Raw genomic sequence first — 24445 nt, forward strand, 5'->3', positions numbered from 1 at the left:
CAAATCTCAGTATGACATCCTTCAAACAGACAACTGCCGTTCACCTTTCTCCACTATCACCTTCACCAGATCTGCTGGGGGAAGCTAACAGCCACCACAGCAGGACTACAAGCAAGGGGTTAGGGCCCAGGTACCTCTGCATGCAAGCATGGGTGGAGAGGAAAAGGAGGATGAAGGGATACTGACCTTCCCACCAACCAAGGGTGGCACAACGCACAGGAGAGAGGCCACCGGCAGCAGCAGCATGTGGTGGGCTGCCTGGGGCAGTTGTTAACCACCAACCTTGAGGCACAGCACCAACCTGAGCTCGACCCAGCCAGGATCACCTCTGGCACAGCTCTGGCCTTCACATACAGAATCACCAAATGGTGTGGGTTGGAAGGGATCTTAAAGATCATCCAATTCCAACCCCCCTGCCATGGGCAGGGACACCTCCCACTAGACCAGGCTGCTCAAAGCTTCATCCAGCCTGGCAACATACACACACTCACACTCCATGAGCCACCCTGCCAGAAAATGCCTGAAAGCCCCAACAGGAAGAAATGCATGTGGCTTTCTACTGCTCAGTGTTGTAGCAGAGCTCTGGACGACCAGCCCCACTGTGCTAAGCATGCACTCAGAGACAGCCCAAGGCTCAAGGTGACTCCAGGAGCAGCCTGGGGGCTTCTCTGTAAAGAAGCAGACAAGGAGAGGCAACATGCAACTTGCCGACATCATCCTGCCTGAATCCTAAAGTCAAAAATAATCTCACTGCTTATCGAGGCAGGGTTAACGTGTTTGTCTTCAGCAGTCTCTGTACAAATGGAGGAGACAGCCCTCCTGCTAATGAGAGCTCTGCCTAACACATGTAGAGAAAAATGAGTGTAGGTTTCCACATCTTACCCAAGTTCAGCTATGCTGACTCTGCAAAGAGGTTCTGCAGGCCACTCGATGCCTGTTTAACACCACAGCATCTCTCAACACCCAGTTCCTTCCTGAGCCACAGACAATACTGTGGGAACTATGGACTCAGGGCAGATGACTACACCTCTAGTAGCCTTCAGGTCCTGCAAGTAACTGAGCAACCAGCAACAAAGTAGGTCTCTTCGTCTAAGCCTTAACTCAGTATAGCTTCTGCTATACTTTTCATGGCCCCAGCAGAACTTGTCACTATATTCTAGCTGGCATATCAATTAGCTACCGGTAACTTCTGAATCTTCCTAAACTTTCTAAAGCAAGACCTAGACAAATTTCCATATGAATTTAAACAGTTTTAAACAGAGAAAGTTTAAATTAAATTTAATGACTTGCTGGGAGTTCCCTTTATTATGCAAAAGGAAAATCCTTTAAAACTCAATTCACTTCTTGCTGCTGGCTCTTAATGATTTCTTTATTGCTTGGACATGATAAAGCAGCTGGGTCAATCATCCTACATTTTCATGGCTCCAAGAACCTAACATTTATTTCCATACAAAATCATTTAACAGAAAAGCGTTCAGTCATCTTGAAAACAAAACAAAACCAAACCATACCACACCACCCCCTCACCCTCCCTCAAAAAAACAACCCAATAAGTTTTGGGCTTGATTTCTTGAGAGTTTCCTTTTAGTCAACAAGCGAATTAGGATTCTGCTTCAGCTGATTAGGTCATTTCTGACCCTTGCTGGAGCACAAGCTTGTACATAACAAATGTATGGAAAAAGAGGCAGTATAATCAAATATTTAAGACCAGATCAACTCCTTTCTCAACAGATGACAGCATTCAAGATTATATGGCTGGATTTATAGCTATCCAACACCCATACACATCCACACACACACTCATTTCATGGGACCATATTTCAGTAATAACTGCATTGTTTCAAGTCGTCTCATCTCAACCTGCCCGCTCTTGTGCTCCCACCCAACTGTGAGTAAGGAAACTTTGACCATGTTAGTCTAGAAAGAATCACAGAAGCAATAAGCAAGAGCCGGTGGCAGGATCCATTTCCCTCTCATTCTGTAATGTTTGCATCAACTCATCTTTTTTTAGTCCCACATCCCTTAGGGAAAGCCTCTTAAAAACAACCTTGACATAGTTTAGCTTATCTTGTTATATTTAAGTGAAGACCCCTTCTCCATTTAGTTTTCATGCAAAGTGCTTATCCTTGGCCCTAGGGATTTGGTAGGTGGCAGTGCTTCTCCTATAGTTTAATCTCCAGGATGGTGTGTAATCCAGTGCCCCTCAAATTAATCCAGCCATTGCTACACTTAAGGAGAGCCGACCTACAAACTACTTACAGATCGCCCACTGCTGCAGAACACGAGCTGAAGTTTATTTAATTCGTGTGTCAGAGAGCGAGCTGAGAGCGTGAACTGAAGCTTTTACTCTCCTTTGATTTACACTGATCTTTGTGGCTGCAGTTCTGCAGATCCTTAGCATACACACAGAGGCACAGTAAAGCATAGCACTGTCTTATGGGTTTGCAAGATACTGTTAATTCATTTGCCTCCTCCACGTCTCAAAAGCCTTTTCAAAGAGACTCCATGAGGAGAGCAACAAGGCTAAAGCAGTGAGGGAGGCAGGACTCCATCTCGAATTTGTGTAAAACCACGAGCAGCTCCTACACCTGTGTGGAAACTAGAGCCCAGGTTTTACCTCTCCTAAACAAGGGCCTAATGATTAGGCTGAAGTGAGAAGCACGTAACTTCTCACTGCTTTCTGACCCCCTGTCTTTGGCAATGCCTACACACTATCTTACTCTTCCCGCTTTCCCCTCTGTTCTGCACCAGGCTTTGTGGTCCCCCCTTCAGTGCACGGGGGACATCAGTACCTCACGGTGGGTTCCCAGCAGCAAGGCATTTAAGAGGCAGGGCCTGAAATATTCAGCCAGGCAACCCCTTGGCTCTTCGGTGACCCAGTGTCTTCATACAGTCTAGTACCAAGCAATACCATGACTAGTCACTCACACACTGCCCTCTAGGCCAGCAAAACTGCCCCAACACCCTATCCACTCATCTACCCAAACTAGTTTGGCTGACCAAAACTAGATAGTGCTTGTTGGAATAGCAATATTATGGGCCCAAATTCCAAATTCAGACCTAGATTACCTCATGTTTGCCTGCAGCCCAAATATTTGCTCAGAGGTTTTTTTTGTGTATTGAGATTTAGAAAGCAAAAAAGGAGGAAGAGATTAAACCTACCCATTACTGCTTCCAGGTTCCTACACCTGCTTCTACCTGCACCTCAAAGGAGAGCTGGCAAAGCTCAGAAACCAACATGTGTTTACTGAATTTAAAGGCTGAGGATTGATTACTGAAAACTACCTTCACGTGTTTCCAACCCAAAACTCCATTCCCAGAAGACCTGGAAATTTAAAATTAAACTCAGGAGTGCATAAAGGCAGCCTGCTGGCTGACATGATCTCCTTCCACGTTAGGCTTATTAGTTTGATTAAGTGCTATGTTGAGACAGCCACACTAATTCTAGCTTCAAAAGAAATCCATCTTTGCTAGCCATGTAGTCTCCATGGCCACTGTGGCTATCAGGCTGTGTTCCTAGCAGTCTTCTGATTCAGAATTGAAAGCCACATTAATGCATTAGGTGTGGGCATAGCTTTAAGTACACCACGAAGGTCTCATCTGTGCTCTAGGGCATCTTCTCTGGGTCACAAACCACAGTGTTAAGCAACTTACACATACATGTTTTCTGGACTGCCTTCATTTTCATTAGAGTCTGTCCCACCAACGATACACATGGTTCTGCTGAACGTGATTTGTTTTAACGCAAGTGAAGCAACTATGTGGGTATGCTCTGACCTTCTGTCACACTTTTCAAAGACAAAAAGAAGTCCATCAGCCAGAAACTACAGTTTCAAGTAAAATAGCTCATGGGCTTTTTCTCTGGTACCCCAAATCTGATGGCCTTTCAGTGATGGGTCTTTTTCAAGCAAGAAGAGTCTCTTTCCTTCAAGACCTGGCTGAAGCAAGGTAGTACCCATTATATTTTAGGTAGTCTACTCACAGGAGACTGTAACCACACAGCTGACATTCTTCTTCACTTTCTCTACAGAAATCAGCTTGCGGCTTAATTAAGGAGAATAACCTGCATGGCCCATCTCCCTGACAAGGCCAGATGAGGACTGCTGATCCTTTTCCGCCTCTGATAGTGGCTGAACTCAGCCAACCAGGAGCTTCTCTTCCTTTAAGAACACGTACTTATAATCAGGCATCAGGACTGTGGATATTATCTGGTTTAAATGGTTTAGTGGGCTAAGGCAGAAAGTGCTATTGAATTAGGGCATCCCTACTCCATAGCATTTCATATATTAACATCCTTTTGGGTACTGTATTGGGAAGTTTGGTACAAAGATTTCCTTTCTCTGATGCCAGGTGCAAGTCTGCACAATTCTTCCTTTGATGGCTCAAGTGATTAGGTGTTAACAAGAGGAACCTAGGCACTTAACACCAGAGAGTTTTAGCACCAGGTTCACACCCCCCTCCCTCTCCTTACTCAGCTAAGGGATTTTTCTCATTCCCCAATAATGTTAACAGCAGGTACTTAAAGCAATTAGACATTATCGCCTCTCTGGTCTTTATTACTTCCTAGCTTCCTATCAGCTACTCTGTACACAATAAAAGAGCTGAATTAACAGGACTGGTACAGACTGTTTTGCTTCTCTTCTTTATTCTGTATGAAAACACTGGGTCATGGAGCCACATGGACAGGCTGTGAGCTGCAGTGCTTTAGACCATTATTGCCAATTGCCATGGTATTTTACAAGGGGAAAAACCACAGGTAGTAAAAGAACAGACATAGGGAGATCATAGAGAATGTGATGTGGGGAATATGGGTACACCATAGGGACAAAGAGGCTGGAAGGATTTCCCAAGTCCAGCAGAACAGCTTGCAGCTGTGCCCACGCTGTGAATTAGCTGCCACACTGATCTGCAAGTGGCACAGGCAGCCTAGGGACAGAGGTATGATGTATTGCTCCTGTGCAAATAAAGCCCCACATCTACTGAGAAGCTCTTGCTAGCCTGCGAATAACTGTTGTAAACTTGTCATCTAGGGACAGCAATAAACTCCTGTGCCCTCTATGTTTGGTGTTCAAGAAGAGGCTTTCCCATATTTGCCCAGCCAGGTAAAAGCTGGCCCTTTTTCTTCTCTTTCTACCTTAATTCTCCTTTAACCCTTAGCTTTAGTACAGGACGTCAGAGAATGATATATTTTCCTCCCTGTCACCCCCCTCCGCAGTATTTCTAAGCCTCACTTTGTCATTTCCAAGAGGGAAGGGACAAGAGCTTTGAGCTCTTAAATCCTGCTGTCGGTTCTTGCCTGAAAGAGGTAAGTAGAGAAACTGAAGGAAAGCTGAAGAAAGAAGCCTGTCCCTTGTCAGCATTCACCTGTAATGGAGGCAAAATGTGGGGTTAAACACCAAAACTAGACCCAGGAACAGAAATGAATGGCGTACTTACACAGTTTCATCATTCTTGAACTCCAACTCCCCGTAAGTGTCTTCAAAGTCTTCTCCACCTCCTTTTGCTGTCCCTTCTACTGTCCTAAATGGCACTATGACTGTACCCCGAGCACCTGATGTCCTTAGGACTTTGACTTCCATCACACCAATGCTTTCACTGACATGTATAACATCACACTCAAATGTGAAGATGCCAGCATGGTCATCATCCAGTATAGTCACTGTGGCCACACAAGGAGAAGCCAATATGGCCTTTGGATACGGGGAGTTACTGAGCTCTGGAGGTTCCTCACTCTCCACCACACGGAGGTTACTGAGCCGCACAAAAAAATGCTCATCTTCCTCAAAGATATCATCATCAATAATTCCCACTGAAAACTCCTTCTGTGTCTCCCCTGATTTCAGGACAACAGTCCCCTCTGTGAACTCATAGTCAGCACCAGCATTGGCAGAGCCATCCTCTGTTTTATAGTCCACATAGATGGTCTTGGACATGTCCCCTCCTTTCCGCACCACTGTCAGGAGAACAGCACCACAGTTCTCAAGACACTGGTAGGAGCATGGGTCAAAATAAATTTTGGAGATGAATTCCTCAGGTTCATCTGGCCGCACCTCATGCAAGCTGGTGCTCTTCTTGGCTTGCTCAGCTGCATGCTTCTTCAGAATATTGCCAGCTCCCGTCATCATTCTGGTAGCCTGAATGCGATAAAAGGCTCTGCTCTTTTGCTGATGAGACAAGGCATAGTAGTTAGCCATTTCTACCAGCTGGTCCAAGTCCTTTTCTGGGTGCTTTTGCTTCAGGTCCTTAAGGATCCGGATCATCTCTTTGCGAGATTCATCTACCTCTTTCCCTTCCACAGTCACTAAGTTTCCATCCAGAAAGTGGGAGTTCATCATCTTGCCATCCATCTCAATTCCCTTAGGGTGATCACCTTCTGATTCTATGATAATGCCCCTGTGCTTGTCAGTACGGTACTTTTTGTGCATATACTTATAGAAAAGCAGACGTCGATCTGCTATCCAAGCCAGAAGGACGCAAAGTGGAAAGAAGAAAAGTGTGAGCAGACCTTCCCAGACCTGAACCACACCTGGAGAGAAGACAGCAAGGATCATGTACAACCAGATGTAAGCAAAGATGCTCCATGCAGCTGTGACAAAGAAAACCCTCAGGTGTTTTATCTTTCTGGTTTCCCCATCAGGGATCACATAGACACAGATGGCAATGATGATAAACATATTGAAAGCAGCGCTGCCAACAATTGTAGACGGGCCCAGGTCTCCAGCTATGAATCCATGCCCACACACTTCTATCAGAGACAGAAGGATCTCAGGAGCAGAGGAACCCAGAGCCATAAGGGTCAAGTTGGAAACAGTTTCATTCCAAATCCGAATGGTGGTTGTCGTGGTCTCTCCATTGGGTTTCTTAATCGTGATTTCTTTCTCTTGCGATGTGATGACCTCTATAGATGCCATGAAACGATCTGCAATGATGGAGACTCCAAGGAACATGTAAATCAGTGCTACAAAGTATACGATAACACGGGCAATTTTGTCCCCAAGGGATGGGTTTTCTGGATACCATATTGGCAGGATAACACCTTCCTTGCAGTCAAAAGATCCTGAACACGAGCTGTTTTGTACTGAACTGGTTGAGTCTCCCGTCAGGCCAGCATCCACCTGCAAACCATGCAAAAACAGCACAAAAGTAACCAGCCCAAAATGGAGGAAGGCCGAGGTGACAGGCTGCAAGCTTAACCACGCCATACACAAGATGCAACTTCCACTGTGTAGATCCAAAAAGGCCGAGAACCTGAAACAAACAAAACAGAGAGGGGGGAGGGAAGCATGAGAGAAAAGGAAGATGCAACATTTACCCAAACGCACTTCAGTATCTCACCACTGAAGAGTACTGGTAGAGATGAAGGGGTTGTCTCTCTGTCACTTTGAAGAAGGTATTTAGCAGGGACTCTAACAAACTGCAGCATTTACATGCCCAGCAGAGGAAGATCAATTGCTAGAAAAGTAACTCAGAGGAAAAGTGTACATATATAATAGCCCACTCTTGACCTACAACATGTGCAATAGGAGTACTGAGTGCTCAGCTGCCACTCATCTAATGATGCCATGGTGTTCACCAGCATGCAGCACTTCAACTCAGCATGACAAACCAATCTAAAGGCTCCCCTGTCTCACTATTCATGGGATAAGACAAGTCAAGGAATCACTAGCAACACAAGAAGCACTACGGAAGGCCAGTGAGCAATCTCCAAATGAAGTTCATTTGTTGGACATAATTCAGTTACAAATTATGGATTTGGCCTTGGTGGCCAAACCATCTTCACAGCCAGCCCCTCCCAAAAGGTTGTAGAGTCTCCAGAAGGGTCCCAGGGCTCCCCTAACCTTCTGAGGCACAGGTCCTCTGCATTAGGAGGTAGCTGTGTCAGCCCAAAAATGAGGCAAAGGACTCATGTGCTTGGCAAAGCACCTAGGGCCATTTTTCACTAGTCTTTCCATTGCAATCTGGAGGATCACATTTTACATCAATAATCCTGCTTTTAAATGGTCACAGAAACCTATAAAACCACCAGACACATAAAAATCCATGCTCAGGAACCCAAATGATACAGAAAAACAAACATACCTACGAACATTCCCTCTGCATCCCTAAGAAATCGATTTATTTTCAAATACCCCCTAATATGAAAGTAATATCTAACCTAAAATACTAGGCAAAACCAAAGGAGCTGATCGATGTGTCACATAGATTTGGCATATCGCTGCCCAGTAATGCCTTCTGTTACTTATGGACTATATCGCTCCAGGGCTTGCACCACTTAAAATTGGATTCTGAACTCTTCACATTGTCACAGACCATGCTATTCTCCTTCCTTTATATCATGCCTCTGGAAGAATGTGATCTCAGGCTTAGCTGACAAATCACGTTTGTGAGTCCAGACACAGCCAAGTATCTCACAGGAAACATCAAACTTAATAGCAGCATTATCTACAGCACTTAGAAGGTTCAAGAGCCTTAACTCCCACCAACTTTCATTGAGGTTTCTACTGCCAAATCAGTAGGGCTGGGATTAATTTCCCCTACTGCAGCTCTCTAAATCTTGGGCAGTAAGTTAAATGAAGTCATTTAGGCCCCCTTTGTAGTTAGAGACGGTCACTTCCAGGGGACAATCCTTCCTGTCCCACCCCTGTTCTGACCCAAAAGATGTATTTAAGACACACATCTTTAGAAGGGATTTTGTCCTTTTCTATCTCTCTCCATGGTCTCAAGAGGGTGCCCAGATAGCCAATTTAGAGCAGATGCCAAACCTTCAGATGGCAGCAGTTCAAAGATATGAACTGTCCCCTAACTAAGCACTTGAGGAGGTCCCTCCCCTCTCCCTTGCTCTGTAAATATTACAGGAAGCATTTTAATGTTATCAGCATTAACAAATGCATCTCAAATGGCTATTTTATCATCATGTTGTGTCGCTCGCCTCTTTTCAAAAGCAGGTGCAATCTTCCTGATATCAACAAAAACGTTTTCAACTTTCAGATAAAAATCTATAAAGACAAGCAAAACAGGAAGGAAAGCATGAACAAGGACTGCAAATGAACAAAACCGCTCTTGACAAAGCACAGCAGAGGGGAGAGAATTGATTATGCAGTATCAGAATCACAAATCCATATCTGACACCCTTGATATGAAAAAACAACATACTTCTTCATGCTACCTGGACTAATTCAGAAGAGAGAGATTTTCCCACATGAGCCTATTTACCTTCTCTCTCCAATGCCTACTTATCTGCCTGTCTACCCTAGCCCCGCTGCCTGGCCAAGTCCCCGGGGGTCAAGAGGGACCTCAGCCCCAGTGAGGGCTGTTAGCCAGACCCAGCCCTAGCCCCAGCCCCAGCCTCGAAGTCTCGTTAAAACGCCTTGCTGCCTGCATAGCTCAGGGTCACAGGGAAGGCTGAGCTACCTGGCACTTACAGCTTGGGTTCAGTTTGGCATTCCTGTTGTATCTTCCATCCCGCTCTGCATGGTATTTCATCGGATTTCTGGCTGCAGGATGTTGGGGAATCCCTAAGAAAGGGCCAGTGAACACATGCAGAGGGACTATAAGCAGCCAGCCCAAGATCTCTGGGCTGCAAGGTAGATCTGTGCCCATGCACAGTGAAGGTGACATGTTCCAGGTGCCTCTGACTGAAGGTGCACACAGACACCAACTGCACAAGCACAGCAGCTCCAAAAACATCCTGGGCACATCAGACCATCCTTTTCCGTACTGCAATTGCTGGCAGGTATCCACCAACCTCTTGACACTTCCAGCTCCCAGCTCCTACCTAACTGTACAGCAGCCAGTAGGTGCTGTGTCTTCCAAGATCAGCCATGTAGAAACGGCTGACAGAAAGACAGGAGTAATTTCAGAAACATCTACGTGACTCAAGAACCTAAATTTGGTTTCAAAAATGACTTAAGAGTCTAAGTATCACTTAAATTCAGAGCCTTGTCTAGGAATAGTACAATGACTAAACTACCCTCTGAAATAAATCACTGCTACCACCAGCCTCCCTCTCTGTGGGACAACCAACTTCTGTAATTAACACTATCTGTCTACCTTCTGTAATGCTGTGATGGTTTCTATTGCTAGCCATTGCTCAACACGCTCCAGGACCTTGCCAGTCCTTCTTAAATTTTTAATTTGATTTTAAGCAGAGGGCAATTTTATTACTATTCCTCAAACTAATTTTATATTATTTCAAAAACAACCTCTACCAGCATAGCCTCTGTTTACGTGTTAGGACCTCCAAACTCAGGCTGTGGGTTGTAGACCAAAATCTCAGAATTTGGAAATACTCTTCTTCGCTGGTTTTCACTTGCTTTGACAAACATTTTAATGTTAAGCAGAGGTCACAACCATTTTCTAAAATGATACAATGACCCAATCCTGCAATTCTTTGACACAGATAAAACTCTCCAGTGGGATCAACAGGAACTTTGCCCACAGACACACTGTCCAATAAGATCTTAATATGTGTTCATTAACGTGAAAAGCATTAACCTAACCAATCTGAAAAACAGAGTGAAGCATTCTTACTGTCATCCCCCACTTGGGAACTGGTGCAAAAGTGCTTTACAACATAGAATAAAACTATTAAATTTTAAAACTGCTGTTAATAAAACATTGAGATAACAGTTTTAACATTCAGCTGACAGAGGACAGAAGAGTTAAAACTCACTCTGTAGCTCTAGGTCAGCAAGGTTGCTTATACAAGGCGCAAGTTTGCCCTCAGATATATCTTCTAAACTCGGTCCAGAAATCACTGGAGGGGACTTTCATAGCTCTGGCCTGCCCAGAGTGAAGTAGACACGTCCCCTACCCCTCCTCTAAGCAGCAGAATTAATCTCAGCAGAGCTAACTGTGACAAGAGCCACCCTTTAGCACGAGTCCTGCTCTGAGGACCGAGCCTCCAGGTGGGCTTGCAGCACAGTCCTGAGTCACAGCTAGTCACCCAGAAGGCATCACGGTGTCACTCCTCCAATGCCAGTGCGACAAAACACATCCACATCTGGCGCAGAGAGGTGTCATTCCAACAACGTCACTGCCCTGGCCCTGTGGGATGTAAACAGGAGGCTGCAGCAACAGTGGAAGTCAATTGGTGTTGGGTGATCTTTGGCGTATAAAGCCATGGTATAAACACAATGATCATAATTTCCGCTACCTCTTTGCTACCAGACATCATTTTCTCCTACAGGTCTCTGCCCCACTATTGCTATCACATTGAATACATGCAAATAAGATACTGAGTGAAGTGTCTCCTATCTGGTAGGATAAGTTCAAGGCATACAATTGATGCAAAAGAGAGAAAAATAGCTGAAAGCATCCACGCAACAGAATGAGCTACTGTTCAATAGCAAGGCTCTGGGAAGATCCATAACAGTTATTTTAGCAGGAGGAACTCCTTCTTCTACAAGAGTTGACAATGGCCACGTGATCCATAAATCCACAAATAGAACCCATAAATAAAAAGATCAGTTCTTGAAATACTTCTGGAGACACTCCAGAAAGTAGCATGGGCCACGCTTGTCACAATTAAGCCTGCAATAGTAAATGACTTTTAGACAACTATCAAGCTCCTTACATCTTTTATAATAGCTGAGTTTCAGAAGACTGATGGTTCGTCTGCTGTGGGCCTATATTGAGGTAGAAAGCTGGGAAGGCTGTGCTTATCCCTTATAATCTAGCTTTTTGTATACAGCTGCTCACATGACTCTAAAGGCAAGGATATTTGCAAAAGGAAGCATTCACAACAAGAAATAAAACCAAGGGGCAACATAACACAGCGATGGCCGCTAACACATAACCTCCACGTACTCAGTTCCCAAGATTGCTGCTCGGTAAATAGAAAACAAAAGGCAAACCTCTAAGTCCCTATTAATTTCTTATTTACGCAAAATTCCCCTTAAACCATCATAAAAAACTTTGGATTTGACCTGCAAATAAGATTAGGTTGTCTGGCACCTCGCTCTCCTTCCCCTCTCCCTCCCACCCTGCAAATAAGTCAGACACACAGAGCACATCCGTGGCCATATATCCTCTCTCCCCTGACTCGAGACTGGCCAGGAAAGGCTGCTCATTATGTCTGAGCGTGGGGTGAGCCCTGTTCAGGCGTGGGCGCTGCATGAGGGCCAGACAGAGACATCTCCAGATCAAGGGTTTCGTCTACTCAGCAAGCATCTGTCCCAGAACAGAGCGGATACAGCGCTGCTATGTCGTCTTATAGCCCCGCTCCGAAGCTGGAGGAGACAGAAATGAGGTTCAGCTTAATAACAGGGCCTCACATTCCTCAGCTCCAAAACACATAAAAGCTTTTTGATTGAGCACGTGGGCTTTTTGATAAGCATCAGCAAAAATTGAAATTATAGCCTTTCTGCCAAAGAACGCAAATAACTGAGTTTCAACAGAAGAGGTATTACACCTAATTCACACTCCTCCCTCCCCCAAAATCAAAGCGTAACAAAACATTTAATGCAAAACAAAGCATATTTTTCAACTGGCTCCATCCAAACACTATTGAGCCCTTTGCTCATCACTACAAGAGCGCCCAGAGAGTAAGCTAAAAGGTACCTGCAAGCCAAAAGCCTAAGTAGTGTAATCAGGTCCATTTTGCTAGACAAATGCAAATTTCCAAGCACAGACCTGTCCTTAAATCATCACACTGATGGCACGCACCTATCGGATACGAGCACAGCCATGGACCCCAAGCTGACTTTACATAGGTTACTGCACAGCAATAGGTAGTCCAGCTCCCTACTACTGCACCAGGTAGGTTTTATGAGGAAAAAAGCAATGTAACTCATGTTTAAGCCCTAACAGATCCCCGCAGTTTGGCTCTATGGAAAAGTTACGGCGGGGAGCTGTAGGTGCTTTGCACTTCCCAGCAAACATGCCAAAACCCAGAATTAGCTGTCTACAGAATAACCTCCTCAGTACGTGTCAAAAGCAGCCTTTTTTTTCTCTCAAGATCAAGCAAAAAGCTACCATAAAAAACCCAGCTCTCGTAGCAAGTCTTTTAATATTTACAAGCTCTACTAATTTGTGTAGTTCCTACCATTCTAGCACGGTACACGGGTGTTAATTGACATAATGACTCAAGCCTACTGATTCCTTACAGAAACGCTGCAGCAATGGGATGCAGTTACATTTGGTGATCCCAAGGGCTGACCCAAACCGAGCACAAGTCCGTTTACAGCTAAGAGCAACCTCCCAACACTCAACTTGCCCTGGGGAATTGGTCCGTGATGGTATTTCTGTATTTTAGTATCCATGATGCTCCTGGAGAAGCAGTGCCATAAATAGCTAACCCATAAAGATGCCCACACTTTATTGTCCCCTTCTGATACGGCACCGGCTGCGCTTGACTGGCCGGGCATTTTACATCCTCACTCTCATCCCAGTTGAAGAATATTCATACAGGACAGATGGATATATATGGATATAGGAGCTGTGGTTTATGCTCTGTGCACAGCTACGTAAAGGAGGAAAAAGCAGACACTGAAGGAAACACAGCCACGCTCCTGAGAGCCGTCCTTATTTATGGTGTGGGCTAGCGCAGCCTCCTTGGGAGGCTCTTCCATTCCCCATACATGTCCGTATGTCTCAAATTCCTCAGGCTAAGGGACAGCAAGCATTACCCTTTTCATTTTTTCCCCCAGAACTGTAGCCTTTTTTACATTCAGAAAACAAAACCTGGTATTTAGGCTGACATATAGATTAGTAGTGGCCATCCTCCTGCTTAAAAAGCATATTATCTACTCTGATACAGATGGCTTTTTTCCTTTTCATTAATACTACACAATCTCACTGTTGTTTTTCTAAATGGTGTTTTGTAGTACTTCCGAGCGGCCAGTTCACACAGGAGATACAAGGGACCCCAGAGGTCATCTGGTCCAACCCCCCTGCTCAAGCAGGGCCGCATAGAGCCAGCTGCCCAGGACCACGTCCAGTTGGTTTCTGAATATCGAGAGGATATTCAAGGATGAAGGATGGAGTCTCCACAACCTCTCTGTGTAAACTGTGCCAGCGCTCAGTTACCCTCACAGTAGAAAAGTGCAGGTATGGAGGCCAAGCCTGCTCATGACAACCACATCCAGTGTTGGTGCTCTCAGGGCACTCGGTACAGACTGCACTGGGAGCTCACTGTAGTGCTTAGGTGGCAACTGCGCTCACATTTGGGGAAAAGTCACTGTCCTGGCCTTTTGGAAGTTGCTGGAAAGCCTCCATTGCACATTTAGGGGCAGATCTTCCAACATCAGTCTTTTTATTGTGTTTAGAGGTATTTCTAAACATAATTAAAGCCTTTCGGTGCTTGAATACCAGTGCCCATCTGAAAACACCATTCTTCACAGTCTTAATGGCCCCAAATTGAGAGGGCAGGTACTTTCGAGGGCCTTCTTCAGGGCCTTGATTTTACACCTATGATGTGAAAGGTCCCAGTGAAGAGGCTGAAAGTCCTTCCTTTGAGGTTCAGGAGGAAATAAAGAAGTGGAGCTACTGGGTCACCCACTCGGTGTCCCCCCTGCCTGTTCCACAGACTGCAGCTGACAGAAACAACCTGGAGCAGCCACCCAACAACGCGTGGGGTTGCAATAGGCGCTGACTCCTCTGCTGCAGCCTTCAAGGCACCGGTTTTCATCACTCTCTGTCTTGCTGGTTTATAAAGAGCAGCAAAGACTATTGGGGGAGGAGGGGGCAGGGGGACTGGGGGGGTGGGAAGGGAACAAAAATTATTCCAGCGGTGTGAGGAAAACTTCTTGTCAGTAAAAGACATTTTATGTACTGCCTGTGGCAGCACACAGGGTGTGTTATTTACTGCTCCTGCTTCACGGACATATTATACTGCTGGTTCAGGTGCCACCATCAGAGTGCAACTTATCACCTAGTGACTCACAGCATCCTAGAGGAAAGATGACAGCGGCAACTCATGACATTTCTTTAGCGCTCTGGTGACAGATCTGCAACAGCTACAATTAAAGACCCTAGGATTTGTTGTCAACAGTGCATTTCTGCTGCAGAGCCAGTAGTTATTTGTACACAGAGGCAGGCTAAGTGGTAAATAAGAGGGGGAGAAGTGTTGTAGTCATATCTCACCCCCTTTAGATCCAGAATTAGTTAAGAAAAATACAAGTTCTCTGACAGAAAAGACTCACTTGAGGCAAACAAAACAAACCGTATGATGTGTGGGATTGGATGCAACAAGTAGCCAGACAGAGAGCCCTTCCCCTGCCAGCTCATGGGCTCCTGGGGCAGCCACCAGCCAGCCATGCTGGGTGCTAACCCTGGCAGCTGGGGCACACACTGCTCCGATCCTCCAGAAATGGGCCTGTTTCTTTCTTAACTTCTCCTCCAAGAAAAAAATAAAAAATTTCAGATTATTTTTTTTTTGTCCAAATACAGCAAAAAATAAGTTTTTACCAAAAATGCCACATCACGCACAACAGAAATTATGAGTCCTCCACAAGTCTATTCAGAAGGACTTGTTCCCAGCTTGGTGAGAAAGAAAATATTTTAAAAGTGAATGGGGGCAGAAGCAGCACAAATGGGAAACTGGGCAGAAAACAGGGAGGGGAGAAGAGAAGGAGAAGGCTGCGCTTCAGAAATTATCTTCACTGCTGCAGCAGAGAACAAGCGGCTTGTCATTTGTCATGTTAGACTGAAGACTTCTACGCTCCTCTGTGCGATGGGCACAGAAAAGGAGTAGATAGGAAAAGCTCTCGCTTAGCCCAATTAGCATAGGTTTCACAGAATTTGTCAGACTAGAGCCAGAAGAGTTGTCTGGTCCATGCCTCAGGGGCCGCCGCTGCATTGTTCCCCTTGTGAACATTATTTCCTAACACTTTGTCCAGCCCAGTTTTAAATTACCCAAGTGACGGCATTTCCACAACTTGCCATAGAGACTCTGCCACGATGTAATTTATCTCAGAGGTTTTAGCCGTCTTCCTTATATTTAGGATGAAATTAAGAAAATTTATGCTGCTAGTTCTCATTATCCTGTCCTTGGAGCACTCTCAGCCATTCTCCTCCCTGCCTGAGATTTACATGCTTCAGATACTTGTAAATAGCTGTTCTCCTCCACAGTTATTCTTTGGCCAAAGCACACAAATTTATTTTAATCTTTATAAATTAGCCCAGGCTGCCCTTTAATCATTTATCTTGATCTCCTCTTGGTTCTCCATCTTCGAGGCGGTCGGAAGCAGCTGGGTATCTGTTAGCAACATACCTCAGTGCTTGTTCCCATCAAAACCAGCAGCAGATCTGCTCTTGTTGGAGCAGGCAAGCCAAGCCTGGGCAGCCAAGTCTCGCCCTGAGCTCAGCTCTGCCGTCCAACAGGTTTTCATGAGGTACTGGACCGTTGCAAAGATTAAATCTAGATTGCTATACATAAACTTGCTGTGTTGCTCACTTTTGAAGGTCTCTCTGCCTGTTTGCTGTGTCCCCAGCACGGTGGGGCTTCCGCGAGGAGCACCGTGCTGACTGGCATGTGTAGAAGCAAAGCAGAGATTTCCAGAGTTTCAACCAAAAAGTCAGGGTCTCCAGCTGAGAGGAGGGAAATACACTGTAACACGCTCACTGCTTCTGCGGATCTGAGCACAGCAGGAGGCATGAAAAATGAACTGAGCTATGGGTTATCCTCAAAATACCTCCCACTTCACTTGGAAGGTGCCAAAACCTGTAAATCCACCCATTTGAATACAGTTATCAAATAAGATTTCACACAGCACACTCACCCTTTGCTGACACATATACCCACGTCTGTCTTATTGACAGAGATGTCTTAATCATTTGGTGGTTTTTCAGCTGCTAATTCTGCAACTGCTTTAAAAAAATAAACCCTTGCATCTACCATGATTAATTCATTCTTCATAAGTCCAGGCTGTTTATTGCTCTTTGTTCATTTATGCACTAGCTGTTTACAGATTCTCTCTTAACATTAGTTCTGTTACTTGCTAGAGACTCAAGTCATATTTACCATATGGTAATTGCAGAGATGACACGGACAACAAACAGTGGAAGCTGAGCTGCTACGGCAATTACAGTAAGTGGCAGCAGTCTCCAGGCTATCTGCTGCCCCACCTTTATTTCTTCTCCCCCCACCCTCTCACGGCTTTCCTTGTGGGCTGTATAAAGCCATGCGCCACTCCCATCTCCATAGCACAGATAGGTGGAGATTTGTTCTTCACTATGGCATTACCAGACAGGATCATCCACCTTTTTCCTTTCAGTCTGGGTTTCAACTGCAGGTCTGCTCTCCCTGGCTGTCCGCCCCACTCTGTCCTGTCAAGGGTGGGTAATCTGAAATACTGCCTGGAGCTAGTCACTCTCAATACCCACGTTTTTTCTCTCACTGTTACTGCAACACTAACTTCCTCCTCTGCCCCTGGATGGTCTCAATATGTCTCAGATATTTCACTGAGGGAGTCGCAAAGGACCAGATTTCACAGGGTAGTTAGAAACAATGGCGCAGCTCTTTAACCCACTTGGACACCTTGACCCCATTGAAATCACAGATTTTCCACTGGACACCTAAACGTGTTTTAAAATTCCTGCAGAAAACCAAACAGATGACTATGAGAGGAGGTCACTGCTGTCTTCTTCAAAGAAAGACATGAGGTCTATTTCTTGGTTCCTGCCAAGAGCACTGGGGAGGTCCCACACCCAAAAAGCATAGGGCTTGATCCTTCAAGGAGAGTCAAAAAAATAAAGATTACTTAAATGTGTATGCCAACTTATGTGTAGTGCATACAACAAAGCACCGTGTCCGAAAAGGACAAGGCTCCTCCCTTGCCATTTCTAACATGCCTGCAATGACAGTCTCCTAATTCCCCAAGTCTTAACTTAGATACTAGCGAGGAACATTTGAAAACTGGACGCAGGGCACCGTATATCAGAAGAATTTCCTAGCAAAATACATAATAATCACTCTGTTGTTTATCTCCAAAATGGAAGAAACAGCATTTTCATTGCATTCAGAGCACTACTTACACCAGCTTCCCTTCCTTGACCCTCCCCTCCAAAAGCCTCCTTTTACACAAAGTCATCTTAAAAATGAGCACTATCTTTCCAGCCCAGTCAACTTGCAAGCCATCAGCTGAAGGCTGGCAAGAGAGAAGAAAGAAAGGGTCCTCAGGACCAGATTTCCTCTGGCGTAAATCAGCATAGGTCCAATGAGCCCAAGTCAGCAGAGCCAGCTTATTCTACTGGAAGAGCTTCCCGAGGAGCTTTGGCAACATTTCACATAACATAAACCTCCAAAAGGAAAGCTTCATCTATTTCCTCTTTGCAACTCACGTCACACATATGAGCTGGGGGGCATCTTCCTGCTTCCTCCACACCCACTGCATTCCTGTCCATCCTGACCTGGCTCCTCCCTCCTCCCAATGCTCCATGCTGGCCCTGGATTTGCTACAACTAGTCCTGCCAACACGAGCAGCTGAGTCATGGGAGATGACCACATCAGCCAAATGCACTGAAACGAGACAAGGGAAAAAGAAAATCCTGCTTCCCTCCACAACACCAGACCCCAGCAAACAAGGCCCCGAGTCGCTCTTCTCCACCATGTGCCCAGTGTCACCTTGGATCAGCATCCTGAACTGCCTCATCCTGGAGGTACAATGACAGGAGTCACTGGCTTAATGTAGGCGCTTGGATAACATGCCCATCCCATGCAGCCACCCGCTGTACAGTCTATTTAAGCCACTGAGGCAAAGGAAGAGTACAGCCTCTTATCCTGCCACTGAGGGGCACCGCCTCCATTATGGATGCTAGTAGTCCCACATCTCCATCAGTTTTACTGAGGAGCTCGAGTCCCCTTCAGGCACTGTGGAAATTATCTTTCCATCCCTTTCTGCAAAGAGAAGATTAAAAGTGAGATGTGCTCTACTTGCTTTGAAGTCCAAATCTCTCCTAAGACAAAGCTAAGGCAAGAAAATTGCAGGGTCTCTCTCTTGATGGGAGTTTCAGTGGAGGACTGACTTGAGCCACAGCTAAGGCAGGAATGAACAGCCTGTTTTCATGCCCTTACTCCACACTCAGGCCCCATCCCCTGCTCCCTCAGCCCAGAAAATCTCTTCTGCCCAGCCCTACTTCTGTGGTGGTGCCCTGAACCCAGCTCTTCCTGCCACCACTGATGACAGTAACTCCTGTCATCTGGGAAACCTGTCACAAGTGACGGAAAAACACTTTGCCCAGAACAGGAGCAACAGTCCCCAAACACCAGTAGGTGAGAAGCAGTGGGACAAGGAGAGCATTACCCTGGGCAGAGTCACCATTACTATTTCATTCAGGTCAGTGACACAAATGAGTAAAAGAACGAGCACAAAAGGTCTCTGACAAAAGGACAGTCACTTTTAAAGACAAACAAAGCCTTGAAATGAATCCATTTTGCTGTGGGAGCTCAATGAGCAGACAAATGAATAAAAATGGGTTTTCAATTAATTTGAGCCCTGTATCCCAACAATGCTCCGCTCTGCAGTAATCCTTCCTCTGCCCATTCTCCCTGCCCTCTGCTCTCCCCTCCCCGCAGACACACACACAAACACTTCCATGTCCCTTCCCCTGACCCTTCCTCCCATGGCAGCACCCCTGTGGTCCTTCCCATACCCGGCTACCAGCTGAGCAGCACGTACTGCAGCCCCTTCTGAGCCCCCTGTGCTGGCCAGCAAGCCACCAGCACTACTGCTGCACCTTTCATGAAGCGCATAAGAACGTGACATCTGAGAGACCACCACGCTTTTGTCCGAGGTGATTGCCGCCATCCCACCGTGCCCGATAGCAGTTAGCTCCCATACAGATACTTGCAAATTATGACCATGCCACCTCTTCATGCTCTCCTTGCAACGTTAAGTAGATGAGGTTTCTGGAATCCTGCACAACCAAGTACAACTCCCATATCTCCTTTCACAACTCCCATGTCCCCTCTCTCAGCCTTTACTGGGAAATCAGCTTTGGTCAGAGGGACAGAGTTGGCCAACCCGGTCAAAAGAAGCTCTAGGCTAACACCAACTTAAAGCTCCCAAACTCAGGGTATTTTATCTAGTGAGCACTGGAAACGTTCTAAATTCGGTGCTGTGCATTTGTGCAATCTATGGAGCTCAATGCCATAGGAAATAAAATAAGTACTGGAAGACTCAAAGGAAAAATAGATGTGCGTGGAAACACTCAAACTATCCATAGATTCACCAGCCCTCCTCTTGCTCCAGAGCATATTTCAACTTTACCAGTTTTTGTGAAACTCGCTCATGTGTGTATACAGTGAAAGCTGGAAAGGCCCTTCTTAACTGAGCATCTGCTTCCTGACTGGGCCGACCTCTTGCTTTGTCCCAGCAGCCAAGCCCATATGGACCTGAGAGACAGGCAGAAAGCCACACACAGAGGACAAACGGAGCGGGGGTTGCACACGTGAGGCATGCTGCTAGAAGACTGGGAAGATACAAGGCATGGAGCTGTTGAGGGAAGTGGGGAGTTGGGGCAGTTACTGGAGAATCATGAAGAACTCTGTATATTTAAGAAGGAAAAGCAGAGGAGGGAAAAGGACAGAACTGAGGGAAGGAGTGGTGTTCATGACTCACTGGGATGCATGAAGCAGCAAGGAGATGGATCTAGGCAGGCAACAGACAAGCTGGCAGTTTTTTGGGAGTGACGTAGGTGCACCAAGTGCAGCTGAGCATCTTCTCACCTTCAGTCTCCCAGTGAGATTCCCCAGAGGGAAGGCAGCTCCATCGTGCTCTGAAGGTTAAGCTGTGCCTTCTGCCTGGCACAAGAGCACAGTGCAGCCAATGGGTAAAACTGCCTACCTACTTAAAAGCAAAGCCCAACACTGCCAGGAGGGACAGGCTTTATTTTTAGCTGGGACACCAGCAGGGTCACTGCTGGTGCCGCATTTCCCCATGGAAGCCAGGGTTTCATGAAGTGAGCCGTGCGCGCAGGGTCACTGCGGGGGAAACATCTGTCAGGTCAGCTTTGGGGAGATGGATTATTTAAGTTGGAGAAAAGGAAACATTTACTAGAAGAAGTGAACCTGAAACTGCTCTGGAAGGTTAAAATGGAAGGAAAAAATGATGCTTAAAGAGTGAGAGCAGGTGGTAATTTATGTGAGGGCAACGTCTAGTGCACCCATCACCAAGATGCTCAGACAGAATAGCCTGTCACGTCTAACTCTGCTTGCCTCCTATAACCCAAGCTTTGAAAGGCTCATTCTTGTCTGGGGCTGCCAAAACAAAAGCAGCAGCACGTCATTATCCCTCATCGGGATCCTTTGCAAAGGAAAAGCATGCACAGAGAGACCCACCTTGCCTTGCACCTTGAAGAAAACAACAACACTGAGACCTCCACCCCACTCTGGACCTCAGGTCCTCACACAGGGGCCCCCATTTATCGCCAAGGCAGGCAGGTCACCCAGGACTCACACGCTGGCTAAGAGCAGCACCCTCAGCGAGCGCAGGGCAGCAGTACAAACTTAGCCCGCTGCGGCCCCGTGAGGACAAGGAGTCAGGTCCTTGCCTGCTAGTGGGTTTCGTGGGTGCAAACCTAATAAAACAGTTGGCACCGCTCCCACTTGCACTGCCAGGGAATGCAGTCTGGAGGCTTCAACATGGAGAGATTGTTGTTGATGAAGTGCTGAGTGCTAGTGCGAAGCTTTCAAGGGACTTGAGAGAATTGAGAGCAGAGGGGAAGTTCTCAGTTTATTCTCTTCTTGAAGAACCTGAGTCCATTTGGCATGTTGCGTCTGAGAAATAGCTTGGCCTAGACTCTCCGTTTAATTTTTTTTTTTTAAATCAAGGTCAACCCCTGTGCATGTTCTTCGGAAGATTTTATATTAAAAATTATTTTGTCTTGTTTTTCTGCTGATTCTTGTGCCTCTTAATAGCTTAGGAAGTGCTTTGCAGACCCCATCACTCTTAGGTTCTTTGCAACTAATTTACATTCAGGACTATCCATCTCATCAAGAGCAGACTTCAAGGCTGAACCAACTCCAAGCCTTAACTGCTGCAGGCAATTCAGACAGCAGCTTTACAGGTGGAAGCAGGGCTTCTTAAGCCAACCTGAACGTTTTCCACTGCTGGTTGGTTGTTCCCGCTCTGCACTAGCTCTCCCCTTTTTTGTTGGCATAACTGTTTGCGTGGCTATGCCATGAATAAGAACCAGGAACTGATCTGGCTGAAAAGCAAGCTGAACCCAGCACCTGGCCGCACATGCCACTGTGCCAGTACCCTGCAGGCGGTGGGACAGGAGCAGGAACAAGCAGCCAGGGTGGAAAGGCTGTAGAAACCAACGTGCAAATGACAAGCACGGTAGGGGCATTAGCTGTATGGGAAGGGGCAGGTTTGCCTCTTGCAGCGGTGAATCCTGCAACGCCTCCCAGACCATTTAACACCCTCGTCCTGCTATGCAGAGACATATCTCCACCTCCATTTTTCCCACCCAACATGCGTGTTCAAGGGTCACTGAGTATTCCCAACCAAAAACACGGAAGAAGACAAAGGTGCTATTAAGGAGAACATAAGCTCAAAATCAAGATATTACTTCCTGCCACGGAAGGTCCATCTCAAGGTGGTAAACCAAGACATCCAGCCCTCAGTGCCCAAAACCAAATTTACCCAACAGCAAATAGTATGGAGGGCAAAAGGAGAGTGTCTTCTCTGTGGTGGTGCAACCCCCTCCTCCTTAGGCCACTTGGTGCTTGGCACGATTTCCCCCACCTGGGCCACGCAATAACCCAACATAGAACAGGGAAGAATGCGAAGGGCCATGGACCAGAACGTTACAGCAACCCCTTAGAGCACCTGGTTCCTGCATCCCCTATCGCTTGCAAACAGTCAATGATCAATCACCCCCTGACAATACCTGCATCATGGCCCAAAAACGGGGGTGACATTCACACAGAGCATTACCCCGAGTCCCCATCCGACACCAGCTGGAATGGGCCAGCAGTACATGGCAGAGGCAACACCACCCTTCCCCATTTTGGCTGTGGGGAGCTGTGGCACTGGGGCAGAGGAAGGTTTCGCAGCCTGCCTGGACTGTGGTGACAGATTCTCTCCTACCACTACTCGCACTGAGGGCAGGTAGGACACATCCAGAGGGAGCTGCAGCCCGACAGCAGAGCGAGGTGCAGATATGCTCCAGCTCTCCCTGCTTTTGCCTCGGCTCTGGCACGGGGAAGGAAACCAGCTCCCACCAGCACACAGCATACGAACACACTGGCAGGGCACCTTGCACTGTCGGCGCTGTCGGCCCCCCTTCACTCCTGGACATGTCACCTTCAACACAACCTCAGCAGTCAGATCTAAGTGCCCTCTCACAGGTACATCCCTGCATCGCTACATTTCTTTTGATTAAAAACATATTCTGCGTTGCTGCTGGGAGGGGTGCTGCTGTTTGCTTTGAGACAGCCTCCAAGTACCAGCCTCAGAGAGGGTGATGATGAAAGCTGTGGCAATGCAGTCTCATATGTCTATAGTTTCTAAAACTCTTTGACACCTCCCTGGTTGCAAAACATGCCCAGCAGCATAGGATATTTAGTATTTCTGATTGCTCTTGACCTGGCTGTCTCCGCTACTGTCCTGAGTTAGGAAGCTTAGGTAAAAAGACAGCAGAATAGAGGAAGGCAGCAAACAGAGCAAGTCCAGTTCTGCAGCCGTGAAAATAATCTGCTAGTGAATGGAAATGCTGAATGGAAACAGCAGCTTTTCCTTAAATCTGAGTGCTCTGGAAAAGCTCCCTGTTTTATTATGATGGAAAATCCTCATTGGAGTGTTTTCGTTAGAAAACAAGCTATCATAAAAGAAATGTTAAGAGCCCTAAGCTCCCCTCTCTCCCATGATGTCAACTGTCAGAGACATCAGCGACAGCTCAGCTGTGTGATCAAAGGACTCCAGCAAGCGGATTTTAAGACAGAATTACCAGAAAATTGAGAGTTGGAGGAGCATGGGGGCAAGATTGTCACCTGTTTATAAATGCATCTTACGGGGTGAACTAATTACAATGCTGTACCATGGGAACAACGGCACCTGGGTCTTCTCATTGCAACACTGGCAAGATGGGGTGGTGGTGGTACTTTCAGAATGGCATGACATATCCCGGCCACCCGATGCCTTGCTATTCCTGCAAAACCCTGTGACAGAAGTGCCTAGAGGGGAGACTGGGAGGCCATCATGCTGAACTTTGCGCACAAACATCTGTGACGGCCCTCAACCAGAGCCTGCAGTTTAAAGCATTAAGGCAGAGAGAGCAGAGGGGGAAGGAGAGCAGCAAACCATACCACCTTATGGTTTGGTAACATCCATACCACATTAGTCCCCAGGCAGCCCAGCAGCCCACTGAAGCTGCAGGAGACTTGAGGTGGCTCCTGGATTTCATTCTGGAGGTGAGCAGGGACAGCAAGCTCATCTTCAGCCCCCAAACCCCACAGCCACAGGTGACTGAAATCAGTCAATGCAGGACCGTGAGCTCA

At 46.5% G+C, this 24445-nt stretch overlaps 1 protein-coding gene across 7 annotated transcripts in view; it reads right to left on the reverse strand.

The window, feature by feature from the left end:
• SLC8A3 (solute carrier family 8 member A3) overlaps nucleotides 1-24445 on the reverse strand; it is a 118999-nt gene that overhangs the window by 90426 nt on the left and 4128 nt on the right. For 5 of the 7 annotated variants that reach the window (XM_063332761.1, XM_063332760.1, XM_063332763.1 and 2 more), the window contains one exon: nucleotides 5437-7248. In XM_063332761.1, the coding sequence (XP_063188831.1) occupies nucleotides 5437-7202 (1766 nt within the window). In that variant the 5' untranslated portion in view covers nucleotides 7203-7248. The remainder of the gene's footprint in view (nucleotides 1-5436; nucleotides 7249-24445) is intronic. The other 2 variants (XM_063332764.1, XM_063332765.1) reach the window with 1 other exon arrangement.

This window comes from Chroicocephalus ridibundus, chromosome 4 (genome assembly GCF_963924245.1).
Source record: "Chroicocephalus ridibundus chromosome 4, bChrRid1.1, whole genome shotgun sequence".
Classification (NCBI taxonomy): domain Eukaryota; kingdom Metazoa; phylum Chordata; class Aves; order Charadriiformes; family Laridae; genus Chroicocephalus; species Chroicocephalus ridibundus.